The sequence below is a fragment of the Sceloporus occidentalis genome, unplaced genomic scaffold (assembly GCF_023333645.1).
Source record: "Sceloporus occidentalis isolate IW3139 unplaced genomic scaffold, rSceOcc1.0.p SCAF_46, whole genome shotgun sequence".
Lineage (NCBI taxonomy): Eukaryota > Metazoa > Chordata > Lepidosauria > Squamata > Phrynosomatidae > Sceloporus > Sceloporus occidentalis.
Window position 1 is genome coordinate 3,537,297 of NW_028317026.1, and position 16,687 is coordinate 3,553,983.

At 38.6% G+C, this 16,687-nt stretch overlaps 1 protein-coding gene across 1 annotated transcript in view; it reads left to right on the forward strand.

Moving 5' to 3' along the window:
- LOC149289344 (alpha-protein kinase 1-like) overlaps window positions 1-16,208 on the forward strand; it is a 34,335-nt gene extending 18,127 nt beyond the window's left edge. Inside the window, exons 4-13 of the mRNA XM_089490732.1 lie at window positions 885-944; window positions 2,174-2,260; window positions 3,855-3,931; window positions 5,343-5,438; window positions 6,283-6,387; window positions 7,678-9,382; window positions 11,106-11,259; window positions 13,215-13,377; window positions 14,594-14,780; window positions 15,961-16,208. Coding sequence (XP_089346858.1) covers window positions 885-944; window positions 2,174-2,260; window positions 3,855-3,931; window positions 5,343-5,438; window positions 6,283-6,387; window positions 7,678-9,382; window positions 11,106-11,259; window positions 13,215-13,377; window positions 14,594-14,780; window positions 15,961-16,208 — 2,882 coding nt within the window. The remainder of the gene's footprint in view (window positions 1-884; window positions 945-2,173; window positions 2,261-3,854; window positions 3,932-5,342; window positions 5,439-6,282; window positions 6,388-7,677; window positions 9,383-11,105; window positions 11,260-13,214; window positions 13,378-14,593; window positions 14,781-15,960) is intronic.
- The last annotated feature ends 479 nt before the right edge of the window (window positions 16,209-16,687 follow it).

The window sequence follows — 16,687 nt, forward strand, 5'->3', positions numbered from 1 at the left end:
GTGCCATTATACGGGTGATATTCCTCTGCACTAAGGGGCTTCTTTTCAGACCCAGAGCCAGATTCCCTCTGCAGTCACAAAGGAATCAGGATAAAGAGTTTCTCAACCAAAAGAGGTAGCGAGATTTATGAAAGGGCGTGGAAAATACTAATTGGGGCTTTTGTTCCCTAACAAATATTCCCTGCTGGTTTCAAACAGGGGTATCTGAATTGCTTTACTTCTGACCAAGAGCCTCTAAAACAAAGCTCACAAACCAGGTTCTTTCTCAAGCCTTTCCTATCTGCTGTTATCACTGGGGCCACTTGACCAAAGAAACAATGCAGCTAACAAAACACTGTTGTTATTTGATATATGTAATATTATTTATATTCTGTTCTTTCTTAAGTTTGTTCAGTTTTCCCTATAAAGTCAGTACAGTCTTTATATATTTTTAAATGTGAAGTAAAATGATTACATTGTTTAGATGTATTTATATGCTGGAGTGGATTGGTAAAAACCAAGGTAAAAGCAGTATACAGGGCAGTTGTAAAATACTGTATGTTTTCACGTGCAGTACACATGCTTCCGTTATAAAGTTTCTCACATCCTATCTAGGTTACACATTGAACTGTATTGCCCTAAAAGTGCCACTGGCATTAAGGACCGTTAATGTACTCATGTTGTGCACCATAGTGTTTTCTCCCTCAGTTCAAAATTACGGTACAAACGAATAAAAAAATTGTATTTATGAAACGATCAACAAATTAAGGGTTAAATGTCTTTTTTCAAACTGGGGAATTGCTTAAAACACATTGAAAATGTTTAGGCTTCTGCATTAAGAAATGCGATATAAAACGAAGTCTGCCTGCCATTATATTTGTTTTGAACTGGGTTTTTATCCACAGGAAAGCTCTTAAAAGCAGAATACATTTTAAGCAGTTTGATCATCAACAACGGAAGAACAGGTGAGGTATTTTTTAAGTACCTGTGAGGTTTTCTGTTCTAATACAGTGGTTAGGTTTTATATACGTGTATGTATTTTTGTTTTCTTTTATTTCAGTAGGATTCTCATTGGATACCAATAACGATCCTACTGAAATAGCCAAAACACGCATCTATAGCACAACACACACTATCACCGCACAAAAGTACTTAAATGTGGGTTCCTAGGGTGCCTCGTAAAATATCACCAGATAAGTGCTGCAACATACAAAGAGAAGTAATAGGAACTTATGTGAATGTATTGCATTGATTTATTTTTCTCCTCAAAGCTCTCTGTCACTGCATTAAAAGATTTATTGAGATAGAAGTTGAGTACTGTCACTCTTCGAAAGCCCTCCTTACATCAAAGTGACCATCCCAGTCCCCTCTAAACTAAGAGACTTTCAGGCAACCCCCACATTCTGTGTTGGTAGCAATTGGCAGGCAGTGAAAGCAGAGCAGTGCAGAGGGGACAAATTAAGAGGCCCTGCTGGAAGTTTTGAACAAGAAGCTACAGAAAAACAGTACATTATTTTCAAACAGGGATGTGTTTATCTAACATGTATACAAGGGTAGCACATGATAATTTAAGTATTGAGGAAAGTTGGGGAAAACATCTAAGTGGAACCGCACCTTTACATGATTCAATGATGAACAAACAAACATATGTTTTATAAGAAACAATAAAAAATAAATGCAAAAAGCAGTATTAAAAAGGTACACAAACATTTTAATAGGAGATGGAAAAGTGCTAAATGTATCGCACCTCAGGAGGATTGGTGGAGACTTTACACCTCACCTCGTGGCAGCCTCCATAAACCGATCCGAGCGAAAGTTAATTAGACAGAACATTTAAACAACACAACACAAATGCACCCTTAAACGGGAGGTAATGTAGGATGTAGGTAATGTAGGATAACATTGTCTAAAAATCTGATTTCACCACTTTTTGTTCCAACAAGCCTCCCTTATCTGTAGACCTGGAGGCTGCCGTTGTTGTCAGACATGTTATATTTTGGGTGACTTTCTCTGCACAGTCACCTCACTGAGATACTTTACGGCAATGCCATGAAGTCCATTGATCCATAGACGTGTATTTGTCAGAATGTTCAGATGGTTGATTGAAAAGGAACAATTGTAGTGTTTACCACAGGCATTATGATACCGAGCCAAGATATGTGTCTAATAATTACTATTATTATGAAACAAATAGGATCCTGGCGTTATTCTGATGAAAATGACCGGGTTTTAGTGCAATCTGTGTGCATACAGATCAGAGGACAAATCTTGCAGAAACTAGGTACGTAGACATTATGGTATATGTTGTGGTAAATTTAACCCAAAGGGTGTTTTTAACAAATGTTCTTTAATAGAATATTGTCCTGTTTGTTCTTTCGCTGTTGTTCTCATTTGACTATACATACATTATATCACTTATAACCCTGTTTTTAGCAGGCACCTGTGTTAACTACTTAATTCAAAGTAGTAAGAATCAGTTTATTTTCCAACTTAAAAAACCCAACTACCACCACCCAACTTCGAATGCATATTATTAAAAAAATTCCTGTTTCTAGGACACCATTACAATACCGTCCAGGTTTCTGTCTTTAGGAGGGACAGTCAAGGACACAAAACCCTTGTTCACTCATACCTCCCATAGTGTTCATCTGTTCTCTGGAGGTCAGAATGTTTGGTGAACATTAACGTATCACAGTGTTCTATAGCCCTAGAAATTACAGTAATATGTACACAACATACAGTATCTACCAAAAGTAAGTATAACCCTCACATTTTTGTAAATATTTTATTATATCTTTTCATGTGACAACACTGAAGAAATGACACTCTGCTACAATGTAAAGTAGTGAGTGCACAAACTGTACAACAGTGTAAATTTACTGTCCCCTCAAAATAACTCAACACACAGCCATTAATGTCTAAACCTTGGTGTCATGTGACTCATACTGGTCACAGGAAGTTCAACATGGCACCTCATGGCAAAGAACTCTCTGAGGATCTAAAAAAATAATTAATGTTCTACATAAATATGGCCTAGGCTATAAGAAGATTGCCAAGACCCTGAAACTGAGCTGCAGCACGGTTAGCAAGACCATACAGAGGTTTCCGGGTACAGGTTCCACTCAGAACAGGCCTCACCATGGTCGACCAAAGAAGTTGAGTGCACGTGCTCAGCGTCATATCCAGAGGTCGTCTTTGGGAAATAGATGTATGAGTGCTGCCAGCATTGCTGCAGAGGTTGAAGGGGTGGGGGGTCAGCCTGTCAGTGCTCAGACCATACGCCGCACACCGCATCAGATTGGTCTGCATGGATGTCGTCCCAGAAGGAAGCCTCTTCTAAAGATGACGCACAAGAAAGCCTGCAAACAGTTTGCTGAAGACAAGCAGACTAAGGTCATGGATTACTGGAACCATGTCCTGTGGTCCGATGAGACCAAGATAAACATATTTGGTTCAGATGGTGTCAAGTGTGTGTGGTGGCATTCAGGTGAGGAGTACAAAGACAAGTGTGTCTTGCCTACAGTCAAGCATGGTGGTGGGAGTGTCATGGTCTGGGCCTGCCTGAGTGCTGCCGGCACTGGGGAGCTACAGTTCACTGAGGGAACCATGAATGAAAACATGCTTATTAAAGTCTTAGTTACAGAGATGGCTGTTAATAGGTCATAACATCAAATACAAATCTAAACTCATTTAAAAAAAAAGTAACCTATGGATTTTTGGAGTGTTGGAAGGATTGTAGTAGGCTTTATTGCATTTTTTTAATATTATTACTAATAAAATGCATTAAACTCTCTTGACAAAATACATTTATTTAAGCTTTCAGTGATGTCCCCCCCACAATAAACACTTTACTCATGTGCTTTACCAACCTGCAGGTATGTGGTATGAAGCAGCGGAACTGATCTGGGCTTCCATTGTTGGCTTTTCGGAACTGCCCATACCAGACAAAAAGGTACAGCTTTTTTTGAGCACCCCATGGAGAGAATTTTTGCAGAAGTTGAGGTGGGGTAAGGCTCTTTCACCATCAGAAGGTGGTGGACTGACATTTGGCATCCTTCTTCCACCTCTGTAATCTTTAATAAGAGTTAAGGGTGAGACGGACCAGCAAATGATATAATGACAGAGCTGTCTTGGGTGCAGTCAAATGTATCTTTTCTTTCCGCTCATAATGAGATGCAACAAGGAAATTTCTGCTTGCAGTGCGATGAGGTGCGCTAATTAGTGTTTTAAGTAATTGATCAATTATTAAAGTCTCGAAGGGATGCTGCAGATACAGAGTAAGTCTCTCTAATCCTTTCCTTTGCAGCATTTGGTGACTGTAAGACCTTCCCTCCCTCCCAGCTATGTGGACTTGCACAGTAAAGAGATCATTTGCTTTGTGACTACTATACCCTTTGGTACAAATCCACTTTGTTAACCTGTTTTGGTGTTTGGGAACACTCCCCCTTAATTAAGGACAGTAAGACATCAGGGACCATGCGCTAAGCCCACTTTTCATTTGTATTCCCCATTTGCTAAAAATTATTTTTCATATAGAAAAATCTATATAAAAGCTGTTGGCACAGAGGTACATTTAGCTTCAATATACTTTATTTTAAATAATGTATCATTTTCCTTTTTTGTAATGTTTTAGCATTTATTTGTATTCTTAAAAGTAATCTTATTAAATTTGCATATTCATTGCACTTCTTGAAGATAGAATCTTAAATCCTTTTAACCTGAGCTATGTACGGTTTAGCACAGTGGCAGATCATATAACAAAGACCCTACTACCTCTCACGGAGTAACAGGAAAAGTACACAAGAGAAAATGATAAAGAGACTGTGATTTAATATAGATGATTTTGGATGAGAACTAAAAGTGCTAAAAGATGTTCTTATTTACTAAGAAATTCTGTGCAACTTAATCACAGCACACCCTAGGAACTCCAGCATCACTTTGCACCTTCGCTACTCAACCTGAATATTAATATTGAATATTAAGCACTGAGGGCTACTTACTGTGGTTTTTGTATGGGCACAGGCACGAAAAGTATCTAGAACATAAATGGCTCACACAAATATAGAATTTTATTGTTTCATTTGTCCAAAATTGTAAATGAAATGCAAGACATGAGAAATGTATAAAAAAATGGTACCAACTAAAGGGACTGGGAGAACAAACTAATCCTAATGGTTCATTATTCACACACATTTTTAATTGAAGTAATAATCTTAAATCTAGCAGTTACCTTTTGACCACACGTGCAATGAAAATTGTAAAGTTAGCTTCTGCTCTAATGTAATAGATCCTTTGTTTGATGAATGTGATTTTATGTTAATTTTATTTTTGATATGCTTTACCCCATTTTATATGAATTGCAGGGAATAGCTACGTCTTTAGGAGTCTTGGCAGACATATTCATCTCCATGAGTGCAGAAGACTACCAGAGGTTTAAGAACAGAAGTCATGTCTGTTTGGTAGGTACTAACTGAGTAACAGTAGCATATATTGGTCTGTCGCAGCAGTGGGCACTGCAACCATAGAGGTAGGTCATGGGGGGTGGGGTGGCTGGTGCTCAATCACCACTCAATCAAATGTATACTGCATGTGCTTCACTAGCTAATTCTAGGTAAGGTGAATGTCTAGACATGTCCATACTCACGCACGTCCATCACACTATTTGAAGCTGCTCTTGTAATTCTCCATGGTGTGTGCCCATAAAAAAAATGTTCAAATGCCCCAATGCCATAAACATACCTAAATGCGATGAGTTTAGTAGCAGGTTCCCTGCATTCTTTACATACCCTAATAATAGTATTTATGTATGATTAAATGGATGATTAAATGCATAGTTAAATATAAGAGTGAGTGTTTCTTTTTATTTAAGATAGAACAAGCAATAGGGATTGACCGTTACTGGACATAGTAAACCATCACTTAGAACATGTTATAGTTTGGGGTATTTAATGAAGTTCACATCCGAAGGTAACTAAAATACTTTCTTGCTTTTGAGTCCTTTTATATCTGCGGGACGAATCCAGCATAGAAGGCCAGGTCTGAGACCATACGGCTGGCTCACCTATCTCTAACTGAAAGTTTAATGGTACACAAAGAACAAAGACTAATATCTGCTTAATATAATGCTATGCCTATCCCTATATGTGAATATTAATACCGATTGAATCCTACCATAAAGAACTTCATTTGTTATAAACCGAATTAATTAGTACAGGATCCCGTCCGTCTTTTCTTCTGATAATTTGCACATCAAGCTTTGAGTAGCAGAGGAAAGCTAACCACACTATTGTATTTGCTTGGCAGAGTTTACTGGAAGAATTTGATCATAGATTGCTGTCAGCAGCAGAAGCATCCAAACTGGCAGCAGCCTTCAGTTTGTATACACCACTGTTTGTGCTAACCAATTTGGTAAATGACTATAATTTACTACTTATATTAAAGTTTATATATTTAAATGCTGTTTAGTCATTCTGGGGAGATTAAGGATCCATCTGCAAACAGATGAGTATATTCCTTCTTCTTAAATATTGGTATAATACAGGGGCGTCCAACCTGCGGCCCTCCAGCTGCTGCAGGACTACATCTCCCATCCTCCTCAGCCAGCCCCTTAGCTGAAAGAGCATTATGGGAGATGTAGTCCTGCAACAGCTGGAGGGCCGCAGGTTGGACGCCCCTGGTATAATATGTACCCACAATTAATGTAAAATTGAAATTGCAGAGTTTACATGGAACCTCGTGTTATTTTGTAAAATAATTGTATTACATGGGATTTTAGAGTAGAAATTGATGCTCTTTTAGTTGTATTTTAACTTTTCCAATAGGTATAGACTAAGTAGTATAAGGAGTCATTGTGCTTGGTAGATTGGTCAAGCAGATAAATAGCAAGAAAATTATGCAAAAACTAGAACCGATTTTTAAAACAGCACCATATTTCTGAAAACTCAGATATAAGGTGATATTAGTAATAAAAAATGGTGGAAATTCCTCTTTAGAAAGAAGTGAGATTTTATTATTATTTAAAGCAGGGGCCATTAATGCTTTTTTGTGAACTATAAGTGATGCAACAAAACAATTTTTTTAACATATAAGCATACAAAAAAGATGAGTGATATAAATATTGAGGAGGGGAGCATATATATGCATAAAATGTGTTTAAATCTGTTTACATCTATTACAAAAAATATGAATGGTTAGTTGAAATGGATGCCTTTAGAATGGTTTATAGTATGCATCCATTTTTCTTATCAAGAGAAACCAGTAAAGCGGTAATAGGATATAGATAATTGGCCTACCCAAGCAGAGGTCAAGATGCAACTTTACTAATTAAAGATGAATAAGGTACTCCACCACCGGGTTGGCTCTTCAGAAGCTCAGTGAGGTTATTGCAAAGCTTCTGCTTCTAGTTAAGGTTAGTGTCAACTGCAAGTTAATTTAATTAAGGAATACTTTGGGGTACCCTGTTGGTCTATACTAAAATGAAATTATTAATATTAATTGACATGATTTTATGAAGAACATTCTTGCCAAACAAAACATCTGGCCTTCTACAATGAAGAGTTGTTGTTAAAGTTAAGATCTAGGTGGTACTGTCGATATAGTCTGTGAGGCTGCCCTTTACTTCTAATAATGGATATATATTTTTGTTCTTGACAGCCTTTAGAACATTATGCTAAAAAAATTATTTTGTTTGGTCTCTAGAACATCAGAGGAACATGCTTATTATCCTACAGTCTTTCAAAGGATTGTCTTATGGGAAAAAAACCTCTTTACCTTTCTGAAGCAAAGGAATCATTTGAGATCGGTCTTCTCACCAAGAAATCAGGAGACCTTGTAACAAGCAAACAGGAATTACACAGCTTTGTTAAAGCAGCTTTTTGTCTAGCAAATATCCATACTTGGCTTCAAATGGACAGTGTTCCCGCTAAAGATGTGAGCTTGCTATGTGGTGAGGCCATGGAGAAACTAGCCAAATATAGTATGTTAACAGACAAACAAGATAAAGGTAATCTTGCCAATGACATCATGTCTTTGGTAGGTTCTGTTAAAGAGTGCCTACAGGTTCAACCTTTTGCAACCTCAGATGACCATTCATATGTGCCTGACAGCTACAGAGACTGTGCGAAGAAAACTATTTTGACTGGGAATGTAAAATTCAGTAAAGTGTTGGAAATGTTTTCCCAGCATCACAGATCAGTGTGTGAAGCATTTGAGAGTTCCTGCAGAAATCACAAAGCCACAGATGTAGAACCAGGAGCTTGTGTGACTGCTCTAAAAACACACACTATTAGTACAGCAGAAGATAGCAGCTGTCCTACAACTGGAGGCAGTGACCTATCCAGTGGCACACATGGCCGGAGAAGGAAACTTGTGCGCTCCAATGCATTGACCCATTCTTTGGATGGTACAAACAGAAAGTCATTGGGAAAGATGCAAGAGAGTGGTAATTCTACGTCTAGTTCATGGTACAATGTGTCAAATTCCTCTTCCAGCTGGGAATCATTAAATGTCACTAATGACAGTGAGCTAGTTAAAGAGGACAGTGAAGAGACAGATAAAATGAATAACACCAGTGCAATCACAAAATCTGATTCAGGTTCAGGACAAAATAAGGATGAACAAGATTTACCAATTCAGGACTTATCTGTCCATGAAGGGGAAGAGGGCTTTAATCAAAATAGTCCATCGCCTCTGGTTAGAAGTGAATCAGATGCTTCTAGGTCTTTACTTGGTAATATGCCTGATGTTTATGGCCAAACTTCAAATGCTGAATACTATGAAATTGTCGATCGATGTGCTGAAACAGAATCTGCAACTGACTGTATTAGTCACCCACCTGATGTAGGTGGTGATATTGGGCACATGGCAAATTGGGGAATAGACCCAGAAGGCGAGACAAAAGATGTCACAGATGATATAGGTACACATGAAGGCTTGTTCACGGAGTCTCCAGTTTCATTTACAAATCAGGACAAAGATAGATATCAAAATCCTGACTTACTGACTGGCAGTGATTTTAATGTCATTAAGCAACAACGATCTGTGGATAGTTCCTCAAGTAAAAAGTCACTGTGGCTACAGAACACTGCCAGTAGTTTAGACTCTGGAGCTGACCCTCTAAGTGTATTGCCAGCAGATGCTGATTTTTTGTGCGTAACTACTGAGGAGGAAGAAGATAAGCTAAGTAGCAGCTACGGATCCAGCTCTTGGGCAATGTCAGCACAATTTTCTGGAAGCATATCTGAATCAGTCTCCAGTAGAGGCTCGTTTGCTCTGATACGTAAACAACCTTCATTAGATGCCACAGACTGTGAGAAACTTCTTTCAGGTGTTGACAGTGATTGGATTCTGGAAAGGCTGGGTGGTACTGAAAGACTTGAGGCATTACCACGGGAAAAAACATACAGTGAGTATTAAACTGTGGTACATTTTTTTTTTTGCTTCTCTTTATGTTTCCTGTTATCTGTTAGGTTTCTATTCATAAAATGCTATAATGCAACCACAGTGTTTTCTACATTCTAATACTGTTTATGCACATAAACTGCATAAAAAAATATTTCTTCTATTTTTAATATGTAGAAATGGGCTATTAATGTACACATTTATTATGAACTTGTTTATGCAATTATTATTACCTTGGTTCATTTGATAAGAAAGCAGATATGATGGACATTAGAAGGGATTAGCCTCAGACTCTATTGGCTCCTATTGTCCCAGGACATCAATAATTCCATGACCTGCTGCAGGTGAGCTTGGAGGTGGCTTAACCCCATCCTGGGACACATGCCTCATTGCAGACTGTCCTTCTGATGTCGAGTGATGGAGTATCCCTGGTAAGGTACTCAATAGGCCTGAAATACCCCAGGGTAGCCCTGCTTTCCAGTATTTTCTGGGTGCAGTCCAAAGCCCACCCTCTCTGGATTGACACAGTTGATCTGGAAGGAGGAAGAGAGGGAGGCTCTACTGCATGTCCTGCTTGGGACAGTGCGGTGTAACAAAATACTGCCTATATAATACCCAATGATAATAACCAAAACAACTCACAGTTTCTAATTACTTATAGTCTGTTTCGCTACTGCCTTATGAACATTTTTGTATGTACATTAATTTTATTTGCACTCACTCCTTTTTTTCCATGATAATACACACCTACAGTATGTTCTTTTTATCAGCATTTATAGGATGTTAAAATATTTGACGCAAGTCATTAATCTTCTCAATGCAAAAGTTGTCCACACTCCATGCATTTTTAATATGTAGCAGCTGCTGGTAGCTCTTCACCAAAAAGTACTAAAAAGACAATTTCACACTGCACAGAACCCCTGGGGAGAAACCCAATACTGACACTGTGTGAAACTTTATTCACACTATGTACAACTTATCTAATTGTTCACATTGTGTAGAGAAAATATAGACTTTAAACCCAAAGAAAAGTCCAATGGCTGGTTTGTTCCTCCTTTGCCTTCCTTAAAAACAAGCCTTTTAGGCTTAATTTCATAACTAAGATGAATTTAGTGCTCTCCCCAACTGACTGATGGGGACTGTGTTATAGTGGAACTTAATTAGTTACTTTACTGTATGTCCCCTAACATCAAACACAGGAGGTAAGGCAGTGTGTTGCAATTGAGGACACAATCATTTGTATCTCTTCTGTTAAGCTATCCCCATGGTACCAATAAGAAAAAAACCATTGATGATCTCATGGTACATGTATGTAAATATTTACATACATATGTATGATATATATATATATGTACATACACATACACACATACATTTCATATAGATGGGCAGCCTTTTGGCTGTTGGCTACACTGAAGTGCATGTCTTAGTGTCTTAATATTGTATTGTTATTTAATAATCTCTATATACAAGGTGTAACCTTTGTACAGTGTTTTCATCAAATTTCTAAACTACCTTTCAGCATTTCTATTCCCCATGCCAATCCAGCTGATTCAGAATGCTTTGAAACCTCTTACAGTATCCACTAAGAATGGATTTTTCGAATTGTAATATATATGATTGTAATATATGTGAATTGCAAAGGCTTGTGTCCATTTTGTATCTCCAGAATTATTACACATAGATATCACTGTATCTCTATTGTCACATTTATTGGTTTTGTTCAGATGCTATGCTCCTGAAATTCTCCAAGAAGTCTGAGTTATGGACTGCCCACGAAACCTGTGTGTATTTTGGTAAATATGTAAAAGTTACAAAAAAAGGCCATCAGAGAAATGCTTTCTGGGTACACTGTCTACACCAGGAGGAAACTTTGGGAAGGTATATTTTTTTCTTCTCAGCAGCTCTATGAATTTGCATATTGTTCTTAAATTGTCATTAAATAATGCATTATTATTGCTGATATTTACTTATTATGGATGCATCTTTAAATATATGTATCTGCCTTGTGGTAATGTAGCTGCTTGGTGGTAAGGCTTTGGTACCAATAATCTTTTAAGCATCTGAACATGTCTCCTATTTTTGCTTAATTGTCAATTACATTTGCTTAATTTGTCAATTACATTTGCTTAATTTGTCAATTTAAAATTAGTTGGATGATCTGAAACACTTAATTAAGACAAAGACGACACGAGTAAACACAAAATGCAGCTTTTACATGATTATATTACCCATGTGAATAAGTAATTGCTCCCTAAACCTAATAACTGTTTTTGCCACCCTTAGCGGCAAGAACTGCAATTAAACTGGCCCAGAATTGTTTTGATTCAGTCATCAACTGCTTGAATCTGATTGAGATAGTGTGGTGAATACTGCCACTCCATCTTAATCAGATTCAAGTCAGGACTTTGACTAGGCCACTTCAAAACCTTCATTTTGTTTTTGTGCCACTCAGAGGTGGACTTGTTTGTGTGCGTCGGATCATTGTCCTGCTGCATAACCCAACTGTGCTTGAGCTTTAGGTCATGAGCTGATGGCCGGACATTCTCATTCAGGTTTTTTTTTGTAGAAGACAGAATTCATGATTCCATTAATTAGGTCCAGTCGCCCAGGTTCTGAAGCAGCAAAAGCAGCCCCCAGAGCCTCATACTACCACCACCATGTTTGATTCCACTTTTGACTTGTCAGTCCAGAGAATATTATCCCAAAATATTTTTTGGCAAATGTGAGAGGAGCCCATGTGTTCTTTTTGGTCAGCATTGATTTTCACCCTACAACCATTTTTTCACAATTTATTTTATTAGTTTGGAACAGTTTGAGGCAAGTCATGCCTGCAGTTCTTTACATGTTAGTCTGGGCTCTTTGGAATCTCCTGGAAGAGTCATCAATGCACTTTTGAAGGAATTTTGGTAGGTTGGCTACACGTGAGAAGGCTCACCACTGTTCCAGGTTTTCTCCATTCGTAGATAATGGCTGTCACCATGGTTCACTAGAGACCCAAAGCCTTAGGCATGTGTTTGTAACCCTTTACAGATTGATAGATGTCAATGACTTTGTTTCTCATCTGTTCTTGAATTTCTTTAGATCATGGCAACACGTGCGGCTTTTTGAGACCCTTTGGCCTACTTCACTTTGCAAGACATGTTCTATTTAATTGATGTTTAGATTCAACAGGGCTGGCAGTAAACATGCCTGGGTGTGTCTAGTGAAATTGAACTCAATTAACAATTACATGTGGTTAATTGGTTGATTTATTAGCTAAGGGGGTAATTATTTTTTCACAAAGGGCCAAATATGGTTCCATAGCTTTTTTTTCTTTGTATACATGAAATCATTAATCCAAAACTGGATTTTGTCTTTACTCAGGTTATCTTTCTCCAATATTAAAATTAGTTTGATGACCTGAAACATTTAAGTGTGATATATATGCAAAAATAGAAGAAACCAAGCACTGCACTGCATCCAACATGCAGTCTACCACCCAACAGAGTAATACAGGCGTTCAGTGAAGTCACTCTGTTGCAAATCCTTTTGTATTCCTGAAATATGAATATAAATATTGTCAGTGCCTGTGACACAAGGTGTATCCTCTACTAATAGAATGAGTTTCTGAAAATTACAAAACCATTAGTAAAGTAGAAGACAGAATGTAGAATATCATGTATAGGATATGCTCCTCTAAGCTTTGTAATGGACACGCAAATGAATGCTCTATACGCAACAATGACTTCTAAAGGCCTTGTAATGGAAACTGTGCTTGTCCCTGATTATATGTAACACATCGTCAAACATCATTTAAAAACCCAAAGAATAATCTCCCATTCTCTATGTTTCAGATACATTGGGAAGGAATACAAAGAGCAAAGGAATATACTCCACCATTTTAAAGATGTTGAGAGACAAATGACTGCTCAGTACTACGTGAATGAATTCAACAAAAGGCTATATGAGATGAATATCCCCACTCAGTTATTTTACATACCCTCCTCCTTGCTGCTGGTATGAATATTAGAGTAACACTTAACAAGTATCCTTAACAAACCTTTCAATTCCCCCACATACCGTATTGGCTCGGATATAGGCCGCACCCAAATATAGGCCGCACCCAAATATAGGCCGCACCCTAAAAGTTAGGTGCTTTTTTAAAGAAAAAAGTTTCTGCCCCCCCCGAGATATGCTGCCACTTTGTCCCGAAGATGTACCCCCCGAGATATGCTGCCACTCTATCCCCCCTCCGAGATATGCTGCCATTCTACCCCCCCCCAGATATGCTGCCACTCTGTCCCCAAGATGCCCCCCCCCACCAGACTTACCGGTGCAGACTCCACGGGGTCTTGCGGGGGACATCTACGCATCTACGCACCGTGGGAAGTACCGGCAAGGAAGATTGTTCGCGCAGACGTTCACCGGCAGCGACGATGTGAGCATGTTTACGCGCATCGCTGCTGCCGGTGAACGTCTGCGCGATGCGCTTAGACAATCTCCCGTGCCGTTACTCCCCCCGTGGGAAGTGCTGGCAGGAGAGGCTGTCTGAGCGTATCTGAGAGTAGGATGCAGGTCCCTTGCACCGCTGCGGGGGATCTGTATCCTAACCCCGCTGCGGGGGATCTGTATCCTAACCCCGCTGCCTGCTCGGTGCCCGGGACTGCATGTCTTTAAAGACTTAAAGTGGGGGACAAAAGTGCGGCCTATATTCGGGCCAATACGGTACATCCCGGCAGCCTTCCTCACCATTTCAATCCCTCAACCATCCAAAGGAAAATAAATACATATTAGCAGGGTTTGTGTAGGCATGCATCCACTGATAGTCCATATACACAAACACTATTATGTAATAAAAATCCAGATTAACTTTTTTATAATTGTTAATGTTTATGTAGTTTTGGTTTATGCTGTTTTATATATATATAGCAATGTGAATATATTGTACGTCCTTAAGAGGCGGAATTGACAGTATTTCACATAATATTAAAATGCTCGAAAGTAAGCATGATGACCAAGAAGGGGGTTGGTCCTAGGGTAGCATCAAACATAAATACCTTGCTGGGTGTACCACTGACTAGCACCATTCGAAGGCCTTTGAAGGCTGCATAACACTATGATGCACTCAGAACCGGCAAACATTCCGAGCTCCTAGGTATTTGGGTCTGGGAAAAAGGTGTGACATTTCTCCTATTATACCTTGATATACTGTTAACACGTTTCATTTATTTAGATTTTGGAAGATGGAATAATTGAGGGATGCGTCACAATGGAGCCGTATGTTCTTGGAGAATTTGTAAAATTATCTAATAACAAGGAAATTGTGAAAATGCAATATGAAGCCACTAAATATGGGTTGGCACTTGGACATTTTGCGTATGAGTTTTCAGGTCGCTCAGACATTGTAGTGGATTTACAAGGTAACTACATGGTTGTGAAAGCCATGCAGAATACTCAATGACCCTTGTTGTAATTAGCTAGCTGCCATAAACCTTTGTGAACCTGTATTTGCGCAAAGCTGATCATATAATCTTGTTTAGCTTTGTTACAGTATGCATTGAGATTTACTAAAGGCTGACCACCATCATGCGAAAATGTTAGGTATCTGATTTAAATTGCCCTTTTGGATACCAGTTGCATAGCATGAATCCCCCAAGCTCTGTTAAGGCATGTATGAATCCTCTTTTGAGACGTATTTGTCAATCTCTTAAAAACATTTACTTGCCCGTGCATGAAATAGCCCTGCATTTATGTGCAGTTGTAGTAAATAGCCCATGATGTAATAATAAACATCAATTGTATTATTGAAGCCATTACCAAAGCCATTAGCAACAGATGCCATTAGTGCCAGCTTTAAAGGGACAATTTGCTCACCAAGAAGCCTTTGGGAACCATTGAGAACTGATAGTCTCCTAAAGATTACATTAAGGATCTCCAAGGTTAGAGGAACCCCACCTCTAAAAACGAAGTTGTGGTAGGGCATAGTTACCACATACCTAGTACTGCGCAGGGCACATATCTCCTAAAATACTTATAGTGTTTGACTTGTCGACAGCTTTACAGTTTTGTTATATATATATTTGTTTGCTATAGTGGACTGTTATTAAAACAATCTTTGACTTAATGGCACATTTCCACTTTCCACCAAAGTGAATCATAATATATTATAATCTTGACAAAATACTGCTAAAATATACCTATGCCGAGGACACATAATCTTTAGTTTCCATTGTGTATATTTAATACTCAGGTTTTATGTATTTTCCATATCCTTTCTTTTAAACAATGTTTTTTTAAAGTCGAATTTTTAACAGTGTAACAGTTTTTTTGTTCTCAAAAGGTGGTATTTTGATGAATATTTGCTCTGTCAGTATGCTAAATAATACTCTTCTGAGAACATAGTGTGTCTGAAGCCACTGGAGTTTGACACTTTTGCCTTCGAGGTATATGGGTAAGATGTGGCAACAAGGGGCCCCCCATCATAGACGAAAGTCCCACAAGATATTTGACATCACTTTTGTGTCTAGCATGAATCTTGAAGCCTTATTGTTTCTCTGATGGTTCAGATCACTCACCATGCATATTTATTTCTTCTTTTAGGTTGGGTGACAGGAAGTAAGAAAGGGGAAGCCCTTATTTACCTCACAGATCCGCAATTCCATTCCATTAAAAACACTTCACTGGAAGCAAGTCGCCACAGAGGAGCAAATTGCACTAATTTTGGGAAGAGAGGAATAGAGCTTTTCTTCACAACGCAACATGGAGAGTGCAATGAAATATGCCATAGTCTTTCCCTAACAAGACCCAACCTAGCGGAATTATATAAACAAACAGGGGATGCTATATAGTCAACATCACATGGATATTGGCATTTTCATTTTTTTGTGAGATCAGCATCTTCCTTTCTTGTCTGGAAAATAATGTTTGTTTAGATACAGAGACCCTGTGGCTTCACAACAGAGGCTAAATGTAGTTTATAGAGATTATAGCATGCAGGGGGTGAATGAAATCCCTTTACTGTGCACACACGCTTTCACTGTTGAGGAGCGGTGCAGCTGCAGAGCCAATAATCCAGTGCTTTGTGGTTAATCCTTTGAGAATGCCTCTCGCAAACCACACTGGCTTTGCCAGGTGATCTTGAACTGGCTGGCCGATGTGTGCTTATTGCCATGGCCTGTTCTACTTGTCATCCCGAAGGCATTTGCAACTTTAACCCAAGTGAATAGCAAGAACATTTGGAATATCCTGCAGCTGAACAGCAATATTATCATACATTATATATCACTGCAGTACTTTATACATACACACTATGGTGACAAGGTGTGCA